The sequence below is a fragment of the Rhinopithecus roxellana genome, chromosome 15 (assembly GCF_007565055.1).
Source record: "Rhinopithecus roxellana isolate Shanxi Qingling chromosome 15, ASM756505v1, whole genome shotgun sequence".
In the NCBI taxonomy this organism is placed as follows: domain Eukaryota; kingdom Metazoa; phylum Chordata; class Mammalia; order Primates; family Cercopithecidae; genus Rhinopithecus; species Rhinopithecus roxellana.
Genome location: NC_044563.1, coordinates 125249469 through 125270910, shown reverse-complemented (window position 1 = coordinate 125270910; position 21442 = coordinate 125249469). Strand labels below are relative to the sequence as shown.

Genomic DNA, 21442 nt, shown 5'->3' with positions numbered 1-21442 from the left:
GACCTTGATGGCTGTAATTTTTTTAAACTTCCCTTTAAATATGTAAATGATTATGATTGACATCAGAAACACAAAAAAAATCACAGCTGCTGGATTTGCTGTTAACTTATCCCCTGCCCAGGGGGATCCACTACCCCATCAGTGCCTCCTGAGACAGGGACTTAAGGGAGCTGGGCAGTAAATGTTGATCTCAGGGTAAAGGCTGAAGGTTTGACCTCCAGGGACATAGGGCGAGGCTATTTTGCCATTCAGCAGAACTTCTCCCACGTTGCTTCTACAATTTGACAGCAGACTCCCAGCAACTATTTCCCTGGTTAATAAACTGGCAATAAATTGAAACCTTCATTTTTTAGTGCACTTCATGTAAAGGGAGCAGACCCTCTAGAAATGAGTAATCATTTGTACAACTCCTCACAAAATATGCTGATAAACTCACAAAGTTCTGTTATTGCTAAACACTGATTGCATTTCTTTGGGTAAGCACCGTAAAAAAATTTGTTGCAGTTTTTAGAAACAAGATGCCAATTACATTTTAAGTGCTAGAGAGGAGAGAGTAGGGGAGAGGCTTAACCAAGGAAATGCTAACTGGGCATAAACTCTGAAAGAGAGGCCAAGTCAAAAGGCCCAGTTCCAAAACAAGAGCTAAGAAGGCGAGATGGGGCCAGGTGCAATGGCTTACACCTGTAATACAGCACTTTGGAAGGGCGAGGCAGGTGGATCACCTGAGGTCAGGAGTTCGAGACCAACCTGGCTAACATGGTGAAACCCCTGTCTCTACTAAAAATACAAAAAATTAAGCAGGCATGGTGGCTGTAGTGTGCCTTTAATCCCAGCTACTCAGGAGGCTGAGGGAGGAGAATTGCCTGAACCCAGGAGGCAGAGGTTGCAGTGAGCCAAGATGGCGCCACTGCACTCCAGCCTGAGTGACAGAGCAAGACTCTGTCTCAAAAAAAAAAAAAAAAAAAAAAAAAAGAGAAGGAGAGATGGACCTTGCAGGGAAACGAAACCTTCCCAAGAGAGCATTGACTTAGGTGGTTCTCAAACTCAAAACCTCAGAGCACCTGGATGGCTAAGGCTTTTCATTGCAGATCATGACACATAGATTTTTTTTTTTTTTTTTTTTTTTTTTTTTTGAGATGGAGTCTTACTCTGTCGCCCAGGCTGGAGTACAGTGGCGTGATCTCGGCTTACTGCCAGCTCTGCCTCCCGGGTTCACACCATTCTCCTGCCTCCGCCTCTCAAGTAGCTAGGACTACAGGCACCCGCCACCACACTGGGCTAATTTTTTTGTATTTTTAGTAGAGACGGGCTTTCACCATGTTAGCCAGGGTGGTCTCGATCTCCTGATCTCGTGATCCACCCGCCTCGGCCTCCCAAAGTGCTGGGATTACAGGCGTGAGCCACTGCAACTGGCCAACCCCATTTCTACAAAAAATACAAAAGAAGAATTAGTCGTGTGTGGTGGCGTGCACCTGTAGTCCCAGCTACCAGGGAGGCTGAGGTGGGAGGATCCACTGAGCACACAGCATCAAGGCTGCAGTGAGCTGAGATGGTGCCACTGCACTCCAGCCTGGGCAAAACAAGCACAAACCAAAATTCTAGAGTAGATAAGCAGGAGTCAGCACCAAAGCTTCAGCATGTATAGAAGATAGCAGGAACATTGTAATTCTACCCTGCAGTATGTGCTTTTGTGGGTGGGCGGGTGTGTGTTTGTGTCTGTCTGTCTGCTGTCTGTCTGTGCGAGTGAGAGAGAGGCAGACAGAGAAAACTGGGCCAAGACCATATATCACTTTAATAACAGAACTCCTTGGACCAGTTCATAGAACTGTCATTTAAAACCAATGTCCTAGACCAACTCCAACCTTCTTGTTTTCCAGTGCACCCACCCCATACAGGGCCAGCCAGAGCCAGGTGAGAACAGGAAGGGGAGTGGAGAGGGAGAGTGGAGAGGGTCCTGACTCCTGTAGGCTTCATCTGGGCTGGCCCAGCCTTGACCCCATCTTCCCAGGAGCCTCTCAGCCATGGAGTCCTCTAGGGAGGCATTTAGCCCACCTGAGAGCACAGGGAAAAGGCAGGACTGGGGCACCTCCCAGCACCCTCCCAAAAGACTCACACAAGGGCAGGGAGGGGAGAGGGCAGAAAAAAGGTAGGCTTCCTGCTGCTTCCAGCAGCCTCTCTCCTCCTCCCACTCATCCCTCAGCAACCACAGTACTCCCAACCCAGCCCCAGCCTCTCTTCTGTCATTGAGTCTCTAGTGAGAAAGAGGACTCTGAAATCAGGGCCCAAGAGGAGAGACCTGGCGGCTGGGTGGCTGGCCGGTGGGTGGTGACTGTTTCTCAAACATAGTAGTAGGAGGTCCATGAGTTCCGCATCGGAGGCTGCTGACTCTCCTCTGTTAGTGGAGCTGCTAGAGGCCCCAGGAAGCATGAGGCGGCAGTGTGCAGTGAGACCGGAGGAAACAGCCGGACTCAGAGGAGGGAGTCCTAGACCAAAAGGGAAAGGAACTGGATTCACAGCATGGCTCTACACTAGCCAAGCGACATTTATTTTAGTAAATCACTTAACCATGCAGGGCCTTGATTTTCACTTCTATCAAATGGGGCTAAAATTATCTGCTGCTGGAGATTTTTTGTAAGATTTCTATGAGAGGATCGATACATACATTCCCTGTATTATCTACCAACCCCCACCCCTGCCCAACCTGAGAGGAAGATGCTTTTCATGATCATGCCCTAAATTTGTAAAATACTTTATGTAAATAATGTTTTGTTTTGTTTTGTTTTTGAGACAGAGTCTTGCTCTGTCACCCAGGCTGGAGGGCAGTGGCAAGATCTCAGCTCACTGCAACCTCCGCCTCCCAGGTTCAAGTGATTCTTCTGCCTCAACCTCCCAAGTAGTTGGGTACATGCCACCATGTCCAGCTAATTTTTGTATTTTTAGTAGAGACGGGGTTTCACCATGTTGTCCAGGCTGGCCTCGAACTCCTGACCTCGTGATCCACCCTCCTCAGCCGCCCAAAGTGCTAGGATTATAGGCATGAGCCACCCCGCCCAGCCACTAATGTGTTTTTATACCCCTTGTCTCACTTGGCCTTCCCATTGAACAGATGAAGGGGAGTGGCTTGCCCGGAGTCACACAATTTACGTCGATGCAGAACCCAAACTGCTAAATGCTGAGCTCTCTCCACAGTGCAGGGAATGTGGCCACTAGTAACTGCCTTAGAGACCAGGGATGAGTGACAGTAACGGATATACACATAAATAACATGACAGGCCTGGCACAGTGGTGCATGCCTATAATCCCAGCACTTTGGGAGGCCAAGGCGGGTGGATCACCTGAGCTCAGGAGTTCAAGACCAGCCTGACCAATATAATGAAACCTTGTCTCTAGTAAATACAAAAAATTAGCCAGGCGTGGTGGCGAATGCCTGTAATCCCAACTACTTGGGAGGCTAAGGCAGGGGAATCACTTGAATCCAGGAGGTGGAGGTTGCAGTGAGCTGAGATTGCACCGTTGTACTCCTGCCTGGGAAACAAGAGCAAAACTCCATCTCAAGAAAACAAAAAGTACTACAGATCACTCACTGTAAGCCTAGCACTGTGCTAGGCATTGTACGGGTCTTATTTAATAGCATATAACAATAGCATATAAGCAGCCATGATGGTTATCATCAGGAAACTAAGGTTTACCAAAGTTAGAAACTTGCCAAAGGTCGACACAGGAAAAAGTAGATCTAGGATACAAACTCAGGGCTACTCTTACTCAGTTTATCCTTAAATTGATAGAAATCCAGTGGATTCAATGTTTAAGCTTCACTTCTTCCTCCACCCACTCTGGAGAACATGTCCTAGTCCCCTCCCCAGCCCCCAGCAGGACCTGGGCCTAAGGGGTAAGGTTCCTTGCATTGGAGGGGCAGGTCCTTTAGAAACCTCCCTGTCCTACTCCTGCCCCCACACTCACCTGAACAGTGTCATGGATCCAGTCCAGAAACTCAGCTACCTTGGCGTAGACACCTGGGTGATTGGGCTCTGCGCAGCCAAGCCCCCAGCTGACCACCCCCACCAGGCGCCAAGTGTCCCCATCTGGGCACACCAGGGGGCCCCCGCTATCTCCCTATGGGATCCAGGCATGGAGACACAGAGAAACAGCCAGTTAGTTCTTCCTGATGGAGAGCACCAGACCACTATGACAAGTGGAATCTCCTTACTGGGCCCCTCCTGCTTCTAGCTGAGGTACCTATTGGCTTCAACCCTCCTTAAACCCTTAGTATGAGCTCCAGACTTGCCTAGATGCCCCTCCTTCTAGAGAGGCTGTCTCACACCATCGACAAGCTCTGACCAGGGCAGGGGTCCAAGTCACAGCAGGACCCCTGTCCTCCCACCCCCACCTCCACCCCCACCCTCACCCCAGCCACCACAGGCCACACCTGGCATGCATCAGCTCTTCCGTCCAGGTAGCCAGCACAAAGCATGCGGGGGGTGAGGGCTCCGCTGTACACACAAGAGCTGTTGCAGAGCTGAGTGCTGAGCAGGGGCACCACCGTGTCCTGGAGCATGTCCGAGCTGTAAGCTATGAGAGACACCGAGAAAAACTGCAGGGCATAAAGCAAGACCCAGGCAGGCAGAACAGCAAGAGGGGAGGTAATTAGAGTCCCAGGAGACCCACAGAGGCGAGCCTAGGGTGGGAGCTGTGGACCCTGAGCAAGGAAGCAGGAGGCTATCAGACTTGGGGGCTGGGAGTGGGAAGAGGAGGAGGACTCACATATACACCAAATGTGAGACCATGGCGCTCCTGGGACAAGGGGAGGTGGCGTAAAAGGGTCTGAGTTTGGGGAAAACTTTCAGTAGATGTTCGCCCCAGAAAGGCCCAGGCAGGGGAGACTGGAGCCCCCAGTCGTGGCCAAGGGTGATGTCAGGGAAAAACAGGGCTGGCACTGTCATGTGGCCAAGGGATGTGGCCATGCCTCACCCTGGGGAAGAATGCCTCCCACACCCGCTCCTGCACCGAGGGCCCAGGGAGCTGACTCACTATGGCTGGAGTCGGTGTGGCCCCAGCCAGACACCCAGCACTGCGAGCCCTTCGGAAAATGCCGCTCCTTGGCTGGCAGGCACACAGCACCCACGGTGTCTGCAGAGAGGCACGTGATCCTGGTCCCCAGTCAGGCTCGGCTTCCCCCATTGCGGAGCCTGGGCGAAGGACCCAGGACTGGCAGGTCCTCCTCACCCCCCTTCTGAAACAGTCCTGGTTCCTGGGTTCCACCAGCCAGGCCTCCTAGATGGCTATGCAAGTGGTATACTGTCCCATCTTAGGGGTCCCCTGTCACAGAGGACAGCATGCAAACTGCAGCCCATGCTGCCCCCTCCCCACACCTGGGGATGGAGTAGGGGTGAAAATTCTTTCAGGCCATGGGTACCCAACTTCTAATGAGGACAGTGTTTCCAAAAACATGTGACATATCTGATGGGTGCAGCCATACATGATTTTAGGTAGTACATAGGCATGCCATTGAGTAAACATCCACTTGGGGAGAATGCCATGTCCTTCAATTCTCTTTCAGTCACTCTAACTGCATCACAGAGAAAGACTTCATTTGGGGCTGGTCTGTGCCTTTCTTATAGCCTGCCAACCTCCCATCCAAACAGGAGACAGCATGCCCAGGTGCAGCAACATCTGCAGCAGACTCGGCTACCTAGAACTTCCATACTGATTTCTTTTCATGCTACATATTTTTGTGGTTAGTATCTATTTACTGTAACTAACACAGGTTCTGTAGTTAGGTATAGGCTCTCTAGTTATGTAAGTAATATAGGTCTTCTAACTAGAGATACTAATTATTATCTATTTACTATATCTATTTTGTATATTTAAATAGTAAATATGCTATTTACTTACTAGACTATATAGTAAATGTACTATTTACTATAACAAAATAAGTATATTTAAAAGAGAAATACTACTACATTAGATATCTATGTAGTATCTACTACTTAGATACTAATATAGTACTAATATATACTAATATAGTAGATACTAATATACTACTACATTAGATATCTATGTAGTATCTACTACTTAGATACTAATATAGTACTAATATATACTAATATAGTAGATACTAATATACTACTACATTAGATATCTATGTAGTATCTACTACTTAGATACTAATATAGTACTAATATATACTAATATACTACTACATTAGATATCTATGTAGTATCTACTACTTAGATACTAATATAGTACTAATATATACTAATATAGTAGATACTAATATACTACTACATTAGATATCTATGTAGTATCTACTACTTAGATACTAATATAGTACTAATATATACTAATATAGTAGATACTAATATACTACTACATTAGATATCTATGTAGTATCTACTACTTAGATACTAATATAGTACTAATATATACTAATATAGTAGATACTAATATACTACTACATTAGATATCTATGTAGTATCTACTACTTAGATACTAATATAGTAGTATTTCTCTTTTAAATATACTAAGAATTTTTCTTTCTTTTTTTTTTTTTGAGACAGAATCTTGCTTTGTCACCCAGGCCGGAGTGCAGTGGCACGATCTCAGCTCACTGCAACCTCCGCCTCCCAGGTTCAAGTGATCCTCCTGCCTCAGCCTCCCGAGTAGCTGGGACTACAGGCGCGTACCACCATGCCCAGTTCATTTTTGTATTTTCAGTAGAGATGGGGTTTCACTGTGTTGGCCAGGCTGGCCTTGAACTCCTGACCTCAAGTGATCTGCCCACCTTGGCCTCCCAAAGTACTGGGATTACAGGCATGAGCCACCACGCCCAGCCTTAGAAATATTATCTGTTGAATATAGTTCACATATGTGATAAAATTTGTGAAATGTGTATGGCAATGACTGTTATTTGGGAAACTTAAGGCTACAGGTGATGACAGGAAGGAGTGTTGAGTACATGTGAATGTATATGTGTGTGCACAGTGTGCATGTTTGTGAGTGTGTGTGGTGTGTGTGTGTGCAGGTGTGTTCATGTGAGCACATATGTGTGAGCATGTGTGAATGCGTGTGAGTCTATGTGCACGTGACTGTGTGAGTGCATGTGTGTGTGTGTTTGTAGGTGAATGTCCACGTGTACGTGTGTGTTGGGGGAAATTGGTTGCTGGTATGGCTGCAGCCTGGGCTCACCTTCTAGGGCAGGTGCAACAGCAGGAATAGCCCTGGCATCAGGCTTAGGAACTGTTTGCCACATGACCTTGAAGACAGTCGCTTCCCTCCCTACACCGCAGTGCCCTTGTCTGTGTCTACCTGTTTCATCTACCTATCAGGGTCATTATGAGGACTGAAAGAGAAGATATTTGAAAAAAATATATATCTCATAAACTGTAACATGGCACTAAATGGCTAGGACCCAAGACTGGCCTGGGGACAGGAGTGGAGCAGCCTATTGGTGAATGGAGCAGCTGCTTGGGACCTCAAGGCAAAGCCCACCTGCAGCCCAGCCATGAAAAGGGCCTGAACCTTTTTTCCCAAAAGAGCCTGTACAAGAGTTGATAACAATTTCACATCCAGGTGATGCCAAAATTCACTACAGTCCCCAAATAAATAAAATGTTTTAAGGTTTACGGTGTTCAGAGGAAACTTCAGAAATCAGCTCACCACTCTTCCGCCCAGCCCCCACCCTCTCTGGACATAGTCTCCAGCCTGCCCACCCTCAAGCCAGCGCCGCACCTGAGAAGTTGAGAGGGGTCCGGAGCCGCAGGAGGGCGACGTCGTAGTCATGATTCTGGGCGCTGTAGAGGGGGTGTGGGATAATCCTCTCCACCACAGCCCCCTGGTGGGGCCTGACGGCACTGTGGCTGACCAGCCCCGCATAAACCCGCCAGCTGGACAGGCGGGACAGCCTGAAACTGCACACAGGGGCCATGCTGAGTGGGGAAGGAAGGGGCAGAAGAGGTGTTCCTAAGTCAAGTAGCAGGTGAAGGAAGCTGGCCAGAGCGGCCATTGGTGGGAGTACCATCAGCGGGCAGTGAGCTTGCAAGCCCCATGGACCATGCCTCTTAGTATCACCCCAGCAGCTAGCAAGACACTGGGCATGCAGTAGGTGCTTAATAAATGCTCCAGGACTGATGGATGGAGAAGACTATGGGTCATCTGCAACCATCACTCCCTCTTTCCTGCATAACTTCCCTCCAAGTTTTATAGCAAACACATAGAGGGCCTTGTGTCGGAAAAACTTCCCCGGGTCCTGTCTCTCAACTTACTATGTGTGATCGTGAGAGAGGCACTTCTCCCTCCCAGCCTTGGTAAAATGGGGATGACACTCTCTGCCCTGTTCGGCACCAAGAGAAGATCAAAGAGCTATTCACTCATCATTCATTCATTCCTCCAAGTCATATTTATTAAGCACCTACTATATTCCAGGGACTGTTCTAGACCCTGGGGACACAGCAGTGGATAAATCTACAAAGAGATTTAGTGGTAAATAAGACCGAGAGTCCCTGCTCCTGCAGAGATTCCAGTCTAAAGGGGAATAAAGATATTAACCAAATAATTACATGGAAAATGATTGAACCAAAGATAAACCTGAGGAAACACAGGGTGCTGTGAATGTGAAAGTATTTTTAACACTTAAAAGCTAATGAGGCCAGGCGCGGTGGCTCATGCCTGTTATCCCAGCACTTTGGGAGGCCGAGGCAGGCAGATCACCTGAGGTCAGGAGTTCAAGACCTGCCTGTCCAACATGGCAAAACCCCATCTCTACTAAAAATACAAAAAAATTAGCTGAGCATGGTGGCACCTGGCTGAGGCAACAAGAATTGCCTGAACCCAGGAGGCGAAGGTTGCAGTGAGCCAAGATTGTGCCACTGCACTCCAGCCTGGGCAACAAAGTGAGACTCTGTCTCAAAAAAAAAAAAAAAAAAAAAAAAAGCTGATGAATATAAAGAACAAATCTTCATATTCTTACTGTTATTTGTGCAGATCTGTTCTTGATACTGAATGGAGAGAACTTCACAAACACCTTACCCTCTTGGAGCAAAAAGCTGGAGATGGTTGGACATGAACATTTGACACAGGACACACCAACAGCCAAACAGAAAGGGAAACTGAGGCTCTCTGTCCTCAGCAGCCGCAGAGACTTGCCTGTGCATACAGTGTGCAGCAGTCACCACCCAGTGTGGCGCTAGCACAGAGCCCGCACACGTGTGCCGGGAGCCCAGGGCCACACTGGCCTGCCACGGCCACCGCCCAGGAGCCACAGCCTGCCCGCCGACTATCCGGGAAGCCAGGGGCCTCGCTCCACACTCTGCCAACAGAGATGGGTGAGACAGAAAGAGAGAGAGAGGTGAGCGTCAGCATGGTCCTAACTCTCAGGGAACGTGACCCAGTGCCAAGCCCCAGACAGCCAGTGTGGACAGCTCTCCTTTCTTATTCCTGGTCCTAAGTGTGGGGGATGGGAAGGTAGAAGTGTTGATTTCACCCCTGCCTGCCCCATCCAGCTGTGGGCCTGCTGAGAGCAGAAACTGTGTCTGCATGGAGCCCTGTGTTAGGTATGAAGCCCCGGTGCCTAACACAATGCCGGTCCTGTAGTAGAGGTCGAAGTGTTGGTGTGTGGAAGGATGTCTGAATGGACAGATGAAGAGATGGATAGATGAATGGGAAGACCAATGAAAGGAACTCCACAGATTGCTTCCTGTTTGGTACCTAATTCACCACCTGCCCTTAGTTTCCTGAAGGTGCTAACGGGTCACTCAATAGCCAATAATAATTTCACCTCTGGGGCTCTCCAGAAAAAAGGTGGAGTGGGGGTCAGAGGTCAAGGAAGAGAGTGGCAGGTAGTGAAGGAAGGAGATCATCAGCCCAGATCTGTGGCTGGTGAGGGACATGATGGAGGCTTAGAAAGGGCTCTGCTGGGGCAGAACAGCAACTGCAACAAGGGGCCTGGCAGGCAGATGGGCAGGTGGGCAAGGACCCCCACCCCAGACCCAGCAGAGCCTCACCATAGGGCTCTTCCACACCTGAAGCAGGGGGAACACCCCTTCCTCCCACTGCCACCTCCCCGGAACCAAGACATGACTCACCAGAGCATCTGAGGGAAACAACTCGACCAGAAGTGCAGTTGTTCCTGCAAAACAGAGGTGCCAGCAAGAAGCTGGGCAGGGCCCACCCTGCGGCCACACACATCCAAGGATGTGAAGAATGGGGGAGGTTGGTGGAAGTGGTGGACAGTTCTTAAGGCTGTCATGTAGCCACAGCCTGAAGAATACCACCATTTCCTTCCTGCCCCCACCCAAACACTCAGACCCCTCCTCATCACTGGTCCCCAGGACAGCAGCACACCTCCTGCCTAATCTCCCAGAGGGCAACAGAAGGACTTCATGGTCCTTGCAGATCAACTGGGACATTGATCAACTGTTACCACTAAGTGTCTGAATAAATACACACTCAATGAATGAATGAACGGATAGGTGAGTGCGTGCGTGACTAGGGTTCTTCACCCCATGCTCCTTCCTAGGTGTGCTGTATTCTCCACCCTGGTCCCTCTGCCTGGGCCTTGCATATTCATATTCTTGCTCTCCTCTTTCCCCTTTTCCCTCTTAGCTCTTAGTTCCTTTTTTGACCCAAACTCTTTTCTCTTTATTTATTCACCTCTTGCCCCTAGCAGCCCAATGTCTAGACCCTCTTAGTGTCTCCTACTTTCCCAAATACACAGCCCTCCTGGCTCTCCTGGAGGAGTCAGCCCCACCCCTACTTCCATTTTCCCATTCAGGTATCCAAGACAAGAACCCAGTCAGAACCTTCCCATCTCCAGCCACATTCCTGAGCACAGGAGCTGGACAGGAGGGGCCTGAAGGAACAGTTCAATTTGGAAATGTGGTAATGGGGGTGCCCACCAATCTATCCCAGGAGGCTGATAGGCAGCTTGAGGAAGCCTAGGAAGGTGCAAAGACCCTCTCTGCTTGTGCCCCAGTCACACCAGACCATCCCCAGGATCTGGGGAAGGGGTTGCTCCATTCCACAGCCCTCTTCTCTGGGAGACTCTCCAGACTACAAGCAACTCTTAGCCAGAGCAACTCAACCATCTCTCTCCTGAAATATCCAAATTATCCAAATAATGTGTGACAGGATTCAGAGAGCACTGAGCTTGGAGACAGGAGCCTGGTTTCAAGGCTTGACTTGGCTGCTTATTACTTATGTGACCTTGGACAAGACCCTTTAACCTTATTAAGCCTCAGCTTCCTAACCTGTAAAATGGCGACGAGTACCATTTCAAATCTTGTGACAGTAATAACCAACCCTACATTTCCTGTGAAGGGCAAATAGCAGATGTGAAGTGGTGACAGACAGGGCTCATGTGAACTGAGTTTGTTAATTTCTGATTAGGAAATGTTTCTCTTTGTCCTCCCATCTTAGGCCACCAGTGTCCTCACCACCAGGATCCCAAGAAAGGAGATTTTTGCTGGACTGACCACCAGGAAGTAAGGGAACCCACTCACCTAACTGCCTCAGTAGTCCTACCTGGGCTGCCACACCTCCTCCAGAAAGCCTTCCAGTCTAGGAGAGAGCTGAGCAAACTCCTGGGAGCTGTTGAGTTTGATGTCAGTGAGGTTTACTCCCTTGTGGTGAGTGAGTCTTGGCAGAGGAAGGGAATAGAACAGGAAGAAATCATAACTGGAATGTGTACGAGATATAATACTAGTATAGTGACTGCAAGACTGTGATAATGACTACTGCTGGGATTTATCCTTATTAAAAAGCAGTAATACTCCAAACAGAGAAATGGGCTGGGGTACCATTGTGCCCAGAGGCCAAAAGACGGCCAAAAAGACCTCTTGACATTTCCTGAGCGCATTGACCAGTGATGGGCAGATAGAGGTCTCCAACTCCCATCCTTCACCAGCCAGCCAGGCCTCCCCCTTCACAGGACCCACACCTGACTCCTGTTACCTGAGATGCCCAAGGCTCCAGCAGACCTGTAGCCCCAGGGTGGGGCTCCAGCCCTCATGGCAGACCAGAAGCCAGTGTGGCCGATCCCTCACTTGCACTTCCAGCAAGAAGTCTTTGCTGTTTATTCTGAAAGATACTGAAATCACAGCATGAAAACCACATGGGGAAGGATGGTGGTAGGGTGGGACAGGAAGAGCTGGACCTAGGACTCTGTAGTACTTGAAGAGGCTTTAATTACAGTATCTGGGTCACCCAGTGCCAAGTTCCCTGCTGCCGGGGAGTGAGACCAGTCCCAAGAGCAATCTCACCCCTACCGGTAGAGCATTTCCGTTTTCTATTTTAACCAAGTGCTTTTAAGCGTGCTCTGCCACTTACTGTCACAGCAGCCCTGTGCAATGAGTACTGCCATCCTCTCCATTCTGCAGAAGGAGAACTAAGCCTTGGAGTTTAAGCACCTTCCCCAAGATCACAGGGTCAGGAAGTGATGGATCCAGGACTTAAGTCCAGGTCTTCTGATTTCAAATCTTGTGATAATAATAGTTACCGGTTGTTGAGTGTATGCTTCTTCCAGGCTCTTATGGACTGACTTGTGTCCCCACCCCACCCCTCACACACACACACACATTCATATGTTAAAGCCCCAACCCTCAATGTGACTGGATTTGGAGACAGGGCCTTTAAGAAGGTGATTAAGGTTAAATGAGGTCACGAGGGTGAGGCCCTGATCCAACAGAGTCAATGTTCTTATAAGAGAAAGAGACACCAGAGAGCTCCCTCTCTCCTCAAGAGCAGAGGAAAGGGCCGGGGAGGACACAGGCAGAAGACAGCCATCTACAAACCAGGAAAAGAGCTCTCTCCAGAAACTAAATTTCATAGCACCTTGATTTTGGACTTCTAGCCTCCAGAACTGTGAGAAAATAAATGTGGTTTAAGCCACCCAGTCTGTGGTACTTAGTCATGGCAAACCAAACAGACTACTACACAAGTTCTGTGCTAATATCTTTTCCTAGATTAGTTTGTTTTATCCTTAAAAAATTTATGCAGTAAATATTTGTATTTTCATTTTATGGAGAAGGAAACAGAAGCTACAATAAGTAATGTGCCCAAAGCCACACAAAGACAGACTCCAACCTTATTCTAATGAGGTTATTCTAACCCCTAGCCTCTGGGCAGCATTGTACCTTCTGATCCTCAACTCTTACGTGGAGGAGAGGGGACAAGGTGGGCTAATGTTCCCAGACCCATAGGTGGCCCTGCTGGTCACACATTGGCTCCCACACACACCTGACCCCTCCTCCCCCACATCCCTGACTCACTCTGCCCCAAATGGCAAGTTTCAATCCCTCCTGCCAGCCTAGTCTCTGGACCTTGCCCCAGCTAGAGATCAGGACAGTCCTCAGAGAGTGCTGAAAGCCCCAAATCAGAGATCACCTCTGCAAGGTGACGCCTTGTCACCACCCTCACACTAGAGGAGGGAAATACATATGGTTGGCAGTGAACAGATGGCCCTTCAGAGTCGGTTCTCTTGCCCCCAGCTGTGACAGGTCCCTGCTAGGGAGGGAGGCCCGTAGCCTCAGGGGTGCAGCCCACCTGTTTTGGGAAGTGCAGGGAGCAGAGCTTCCTCACCACTAGCCTCGGAGCAGCTCAAAGTTATCTCCTCATCCTGCAAGGTTCCAGAAATGGGCTGAGAGGCCACAGGACACAGGTACAGCACTTCAGAGAAGAACAAAGAGAAAGGGTCTGATTTCCAAAGGAGGGGGTCAAGGTGCTGACCTCCTCATCAGCCACCTTGCTCTCAGGCAGGTCCCCAACCAACCCACTGAGGAGGGGCACAGCGCTCCATCTCTCTTGGCCTCAGCATCTATCTCTGCCTCTTTGACTCTCCCTTCTCAATCTCTCTCTCTCTCCCTCCCTCTCATTCTCTCTGTCTCTCAGTATGTCTCTGTCTTTCTCTGTGTGTGTTCTCTCTCTATCTCTCTCACTGGGAAAGAGTTCCAGAAAAAGTCTGACTAAGGCCTCCTTGGATCATACACTTTGTTCTTCTTTATGTAGAGCCTAGATCCCTCCTGCTGCGATTTCACCCTTTCTCCCCTTGTCTGCGCAGAGTAGATGAGGAAGACACTTGTCCTGTTTACCTTTAATGCCTGCTCAGCACCTGCTTCTCCCTTCCAACCTCCCCCACACCAGGGAAAGGACCCCAGCACTGACCTAGGAGCCAGGAGCCAACACCCACACCGGCCAGCAGCCCCAGGGCTCCCAGCACTGCACAGCCTCGTCGCATGGAGTGCCAGCACACCGCCTGAGAAACTGTGGGAAAGGACAGAGGGGTATCTGGGTCCTCTGCTCCTGCCAGCCAGCCTTACTTCACCCTAAGTCACCACCATGGGGCTAGGTACCCACAGAACTCCAACAGGACACCTCCTCCTGTCCCATCAGCCCAGATTAAGGAGGGGGTGGGGGCAGGGGAGGATGGAGAGGGCCTGATCACTGAAGCCCACAAATCCCACTCAATCCCTAAAGTGGGAAATGGGAAGCAAAAGCAGGTCTGGGGATAAAGAGTGAGACAGCCTCTCACCAATCATGTGGGGCTGACCCCAAGGAGGATCCAGGAAATGTAGGATGATTGCCCTCCACTGTCCCCACCCTGTCATTCCCTTATGACCCAGTCTGGCCTACTGGGATGCTGCTGGTCTCCAGGCTCTGCTCTGAAGATCCCAGATCCTGGGCCCTCCTCTGCATACTGGGCCTCCACAGGGGCTTGGTCATCCAGCGTCAGGCTCTGGGGAAGTAAGTGTCAGACACCCAGGATTCCCACATCAAGGATTGCTGAGAGAAGTCACAGCCAAGTCCAATTCCCCATTCTTTAACCCCAGTCGTGCTTCCATTGCCACTTGTAAACCTCTATTCATCTTGGGGACTCCCTGTATATTCCCACAAATACCTTGCCAGGCCCCCTGTGCCCTCCTGGGGCCCCTAACCCCACTGTCCTTACTCTCACATGGCCAGTAGCAAACACTTGAATGCAGATTTGGCCCACTCCAAAGCCCGTACTCTTAGCCACTCCTTCATCTTCCATAAACATTGAAGGAATCTGCTAAAGTCCCTTAATACCCTCCTTCAGCTTTAAGATCCCACCCTTCTTCATTCCCTCCTATCTCAGAAGAAGTGCCCCTCCACAAATCACCCACCCACCCATTCATTCATTCCATAGATATTTGATCCAAGTGCACAGGTCACCATAAGGGACACTACTGGGAGTTCAGAATAAACCAGCGCAGACCACTCCCCACTCTGACTGCATCAAAGAACCTGTAGTCTGGTCCTAAAGATAAGTCATGTAAAGCACAATATGTTAAATGACAGAAGAAGAGTTCAGCTAAACTACCTGATACAGTTTAGCTGTGTCCCACCCAAAATCTCATCTTGAATTGCAATCCAAATTGGAATCCCCATGTGTTGGGGTAGGGACCTCGTGGGAGGTGATTAAATCATGGAGGCAGTTCCCAAATGTTGTTCTCATGATAGTGAGTGAGTTCTCACGAGATCTGATGGTTTTACATGGAGCTTTTCCCCTCTCCACTCTGCACTTCTCTCTCCTGTAACCATGTGAAGAAGGACATGTTTGCTTCCCCTTCTGCCATGATTGTAAGTTTCCTGAGGCCTCCCAGCCATGCGGAACTGTGAGTCAAACCTCTTGTTTTATAAATTACTCAGTCTCTAGTAGTCCTTTATAGCAGTGTGAGAACAAATTAATACAGTAAATTGGTGCTGCTGTAAAGATACCTAAATATGTGGAAGTAACTTTAGAACTGGGTAACAGGTAGAGGTTGGAATAGTTTGGAGGGCTCAGAAGAAGACAGGAAGATGTGGGAAAGTTTAGAACTTCCTAGAGACTTGTTAAATGGTTTTGACCAAAACACTGATAGTGATGTGGACAATGAAGTTCAGGCTGAGGTGGTCTCAGATGGAGATGAGGAACTTCTTGGAAACTGGAGGAAAGGTGACTCTTGCTATGCTTTAGCAAAAAACTGGAGGCATTTTGCCCCTGCCCTAGAGATCTGTGGAACTTTGGTTGTTTTTTGTTTGTTTTTCTTTTTTGGGGGGCAGGGAGCAGGGAGTGTTTTGTTCAACTTTATTGAGGCATAATCCACATTCAAAATATTGCATACATTTTAAGTTCTCAGATCAATAACTTTGACAAAGATATAACCCACATGATCAACACAGTCAAAATATAGGACATTAAGGTCACCCCAGAAATTTTCCTTCTGCCTTTTTGCAGTTAACTCCTCCCCAACCCACAGCCCTGGAAAATCACTGATCTGTTTCTCTCACTGTATATTAGAGTTCCCTTTTTTATAGTTTCATATAAATGAAACCATGTGACATATAGTCTATTTTTTTATTTTACTTTAACTTCCAGGATACATGCGCAGAACGTGCAGGTTTGTTACATAGGTATACATGTGCCATGGTGGTTTGCTGCACCTTTCAACCTGTCATCTAGGTTTTAAGCCCCATATGCATTAGATATTTGTCCTAATGCTCTCCCTCCCCTTGTCCCCAGTCCCAGACAGGCACCGGGGTGTGTTGTTCCGCTCCCCATGTCCATGTGTTCTCATTCTTCAGCTCCCACTTATGAGTGAGAACATGTGGTTTGGTTTTCTGTTTCTGTGTTAGTTTGCTGAGAATGATGGCTTCCAGCTTCATCCATATCTCTGCAAGGGACATGATCTCATTCTTTTTTATGACTGCATAGTATTCCATGGTATATATGTGCCACATTTTCTTTATCTAGTCTATCATTGATGGGCATTTGAGTTGGTTCCAAGTTTTTGCTATTGTAAATAGTGCTGCAGTAAACATAAGTGTGCACGTGTCTTTATAGTAGGATGATTCATAATCCATTCAGTATACACCCAGTAATGGGACTGCTGGATCAAATGGTATTTCTGGTTCTAGATCCTTGAGGAATCACCACACTTTCTTGAGATCTGTGGATCTTTGGACTTGAGAGAGATGATTTAGGGTATCTGGCAGAAGAAATTTCTAAGCAGCAAAGTGTTCAAGAGGAAACAGAGCATAAAAGTTTGGAAAATGTGTAGCTTGATGATGTGATAGAAAAGGAAAACCCATTTTCTGAGAAGAAATTCAAACCTGCTGCAGAAATTTGCATAAGTAATGAGGAGCTAAATGTTAATCACTAAGACAATGAGAAAAATCTCTCTAGGGCATGTCAGAGACTGCACAGCAGTCCTTTCCATCACAGGCCCAGAGGCCCAGGAGAGAAAAAATGGTTTTGTGGCCCAGGCCAGGACCCCCCTGTTCTGTGCAGCCTGGCACATAGTACCCTGTGTCCCAGCTGCATCAGCTCCAGCTGTGGCTAAAAGGGGCCTAGGTACAGCTCAGGTTATTGCTTCAGAGGGTGCAAGCCCAAGCCTTGGCAGCTTCCACGTGGTATTGAACCTGTGGGTGCATAGAAGTTAAGAACTGAGGTTTGAAAACCTCCACCTAGATTTCAGAGGATGTATGGAAACACCTGGATGCCCACGCAGAAGTTTGCTGCAGGGGTGGAGCCCTCATGGAGATCCTCTGCTAGGGCAGGATGGAAGGGAAATGCAGGGTTGGAGCTCCCACACAGAGTCCCCACTGGGGCACTGCCTAGTGGAGCTGTGAAAAGAAGGCCATCGTCTTCCAGACCCCAGAATGGTAGATCCACCAACTGCTTGCACTGTGAGCCTGGAAAAGCCGCAGGCACTCAACACCAGCCCATGAAAGCAGCCAGGAGTGGGGCTGTGCCCTGCGAAGCCACAAAGACAGAGCTGCCCAAGGTCATGGGAGCCCACCTCTTATATCAGTGTCACCTGGATGTATGACATGTAGTCAAAGGAGATAATTTTGGAACTTTAAGGTTTAACGATTGCCCTATTGGATTTCAGACTTGCATGGGGACTGTAACCCCTTTGTTTTGGCCAATTTCTCCCATTTGGAATAGGTGTATTTACCCAATGCCTGTATCCCATTGTATCTAGGAAGTAACTACCTTGCTTTTGATTTTACAGGCTCATAGGCAGAAGAGACTTGCCTTGTCTCAGATAAGACTTTGGACTTGGACTTTTGGGTTAATGCTGGAATGAGTTAAGACTTTGGGGGACTGCTGGAAAGGCATGATTGTGTTTGAAATGAGGACATGAGATTTGGGAGGGATCAGGATAGAATGATATGATTTGGCTCTCCCTTCACCCAAAATCTCATTTTGAATTGTAATTTTGAATTGTAATTACCATGCACTGGGGGAGGGTCCTCGTAATAGGTGATTGGATCATGGGGCAGTTCCCCTATGCTGTTCTCATGATAGTGAGTTCTCACAAGATCTGATGGTTTTATAAGGGGCTTTGCCCCTTTCCTCTGCCCTTCTTTCTCCTGCCACCGTGTGAAGAAGAGTGTGTTTACTTCCCCTTCCCCATGATTGTAAGTTTCCTGAGGCTTCCCCAGCTATGCAGAACTATGAGTCAATTAAACCTCTTTCCTTTATAAATTACCCAGTCTCAGACAGTTCTTCATAGCAGTGTGAGAACAGACTAATACACTACCATCATCATCCAAAAGAATAAGAGCTTACTTCTCATTGAGGTGATCACAGAAGGCTTCCTAGAAAAAGCAGCCTCTGAGGCCCACAGGGATGAAGAGGGTTTCAGCTTCTATACATGGGCATTGGGTAGTCCAGACAAAGAGTATTGGATTAGCAAAGGCATGGGGATAAGAAAGCATAGAGCAGAGTAAGTCATATGTGTGCCTGAAGCTCATGAGTCATGAAGAGGAGTAATGAAAATAAGATCTTAAAAAAAACACCAGACAGTTCAAAGCTAGGTCTACAACCTACTGTGTGAACGTGGACAACTCAGGCCATCTCTTCAAATTTCAATTGTCTCATTTGTAAAATAAGAGTAATAACTCCTTCTTCCCAGGAATAATCTCCCTCCTCGAGTATCTTGTCTCCCTCAGTTATTCTCCACGCCATAAAGTCAGAGTAATCTTTCTAAAATGCACATGTGAGCATGTGAGCCCCATCTCTACCCTATGAGTCTTTGTGGCCTTCAGGATCAAACCAGATCTCCGTGGCATGGCTCACAAGGTCCTCCATGATCTCGCCCTGCCTCACCTCTCCATCCTCACTGTCAGCACTTGCTCCCTCCACAGCAAAATTTGGGGTCACACTGACATACATGCCATACCTCAGTACCTTCAGTCACTCTCACAACAGAGAGACTTTGCACCTGCTCTCCCCTTCCCCATGTAACTGACTCCTACTGACCCTTCAAGACTCAGCACAGACGTCACTTCTCCAGGAAGCTTCCTTCAATGCATACAGCACCTGTTGGGCCCTATATTGTGCTCATTTACTTCCTTTTCTCTCCTTCCTCACTGGTTTTTGCATCCCAGGGCTAAGCACAGGGCCTGGCACAAAGTGGGAATTCAGTTAAAGTATATTAAAGGAGGGAAGGAAAGATGGGAAACAGGGATGGAGAGAGAGAGGGAAGTACAAATAAGAAAACGTGAATTAACATGGCTTTATAAATTGTAAAGCCCAATACAAATGTTAAGTATAATAATATTAATAAGAACTACACATAAGCTGTGGATCCTTCCCCCCAAAATTTATAATCCAGTAAGGTAGATAAGATCTCTCAAAACTGAAGCAACTCCCATTTCCCCTGCAGACTCCCGTCTCCCCTGCGTCTTTCCCTATCAACACATAGGGTTGTACCCAATGAGAAGAAAAGCCTGAAACGCTGACTCCAAGACAGCATTGGCTTAAATGTGATTTTCATGTGTCGCATGAAATGTTCTTTTCACACCAAAACCTCCCCAGTCATGCCTTCGTACTCCACTGATCTAGTCTTCCTAACCCTCTGGCAGAAGGAAGGAAAGCCTTTGTCAGACTCACGTAGGTCAGTCACCTCCAAATTGTCCTGAAAATCATTCCACTGGACCCAAAGCACCCATACCAGTTCAGCTCACAGCCAGGGCAGCAGCCCCAGCACCTTGCCTATAGAAGGAGCTACCAGCCCCACCTCCCTATTCCCCACACCAGCCACAGCCCAGAACCTATAGGACTGGACCTCCCAAGAGCTGCAGGCCTTGCTTTTCCAGGAGAAACAGAGGTCATGGTTTCTATCATACCACACACATTCTTTCTTGTGCCTAGAGATGAGACTCACATGACACAGGCAGCGAAGCTGGAGGACAGCAGGCTTGGGAGAGCCAGTCAAGCACCCATAAGAGAGTAGAGAAGCAGCAACAGAGGATGAGGTTTGGATTTCTTCTCTGGGGTTGTGTGATTGCCCTTGAGCTGATGTCCCTCTGAGTGGAGAGGCAGGCCTGATCTAGAGAATTCCAGGGCATGGCCAGTCTTTTCTCCTGCCTCAGTACCAAGGAAGCTTGGCTTTAAAGCCAGCCTCTGAACAAACTGGCCTCACCTCATGTACTGCTCCACCTCAAAATTCAACTGCCCAAGCTCATGTGCTAGCCTAAAAAAAAAAAAAGGCCTTTAAAATTATAGGACTCCTTGTTCCTCTTTTTGAGTGGAAGTTCAAAGTAATAATGATTTGTTGAGCACCACGTATGTGCAAAGCACTTGATAGGTCTAAGAGGGACAAAAGAGGAGAATAAAAGGCAGTCCTTGGGGAGGAAACAGGAAATTGGCCGCACAGTGCCCCTGTTAGGATCCAGCCCCTGTACCAGAGCTGCCTCAGGAGGCTCTTTCCACCAGCCTAGAATGCCAAGGGCAGAGAAGGGAGAGAGAAAGAAAGGGAGACAGGCCACAGCAGGGGTGGCACAGAGGCATAGCCTTACCATAAGGGTCAGTGACACTGTTGTAAAGCCTCAGGGTCTACTAGGCAGCGTTCTGCTCCTGTTCTCAGGCCAGCATTGATTAAAGCTAGCCCAGCAAGCTTGGTTGGAAGATGAGGTCTCCCTGGTTCACACATGGCCCCTCCCTGTATCCCTACTCCAACACTCACACAGACACGCGCCACAGAGACAATGAACGCTGCTCAGGACCCATGAATAGGCCCCTTGTTGCAGGAAAGGAGCACAAGGGCTGGGCTGGGCTAGGCAACCCCAGCCCCTCCCATGTGCTAACTGGAAACGCAGAAACAGAGGAAAAGGTTATGGGGAGGAGGGGAGGCCAACTACTGTTGCTTAGCAACAAGGTCCCTTGTGCCAAAAAGTGTGCCCCAGGCATGCTGGCAGAATTCTCCCTTCCTGCTGACAGAGCTGTATTGGGGAGACTGATACTAGCATTTGTTGAAACATTTCTGAGCCCTCTGAATTTTATCTCGCCTCCATTTGGGTTGGCTTTTCTAGCAGGCTGAGGCTGTCACTATGTTGGAATTGTTGGGGTGATGATAGAAGATCTTTGTCACCTCTTGCTCCAGGGCCACATCTGTCACTCCAATACCAGGGAAGTGGGGCCTCTGCCCCTGTCTGCCCT

At 48.4% G+C, this 21442-nt stretch overlaps 1 protein-coding gene across 4 annotated transcripts; it reads right to left on the bottom strand.

Moving 5' to 3' along the window:
- Positions 1 to 1769: 1769 nt before the first annotated feature.
- Positions 1770 to 20954, bottom strand: TMPRSS5 (transmembrane serine protease 5). Of its 4 annotated transcripts, XM_010372386.2 has the most exons (13): positions 20803 to 20954; positions 14623 to 14725; positions 14155 to 14253; positions 13537 to 13659; positions 11947 to 12082; positions 11518 to 11631; positions 10080 to 10123; positions 9142 to 9304; positions 7729 to 7907; positions 5029 to 5127; positions 4427 to 4569; positions 3961 to 4113; positions 1770 to 2483 (listed from the first exon to the last, which is right to left on the bottom strand). In XM_010372386.2, the coding sequence occupies exons 1-13, from the start codon at positions 20803 to 20805 to the stop codon at positions 2469 to 2471; spliced, it is 1374 nt and encodes a 457-aa protein (XP_010370688.2). In that variant the 5' UTR covers positions 20806 to 20954; the 3' UTR covers positions 1770 to 2468. The 4 variants fall into 4 exon arrangements, with proteins under 4 accessions (XP_010370688.2, XP_010370689.2, XP_010370690.2 ...); XM_010372387.2 differs by lacking the exon at positions 14623 to 14725 and having other exon boundaries at positions 20803 to 20927; XM_010372388.2 differs by lacking the exons at positions 9142 to 9304; positions 10080 to 10123 and having other exon boundaries at positions 20803 to 20889.
- Positions 20955 to 21442: the final 488 nt, after the last annotated feature.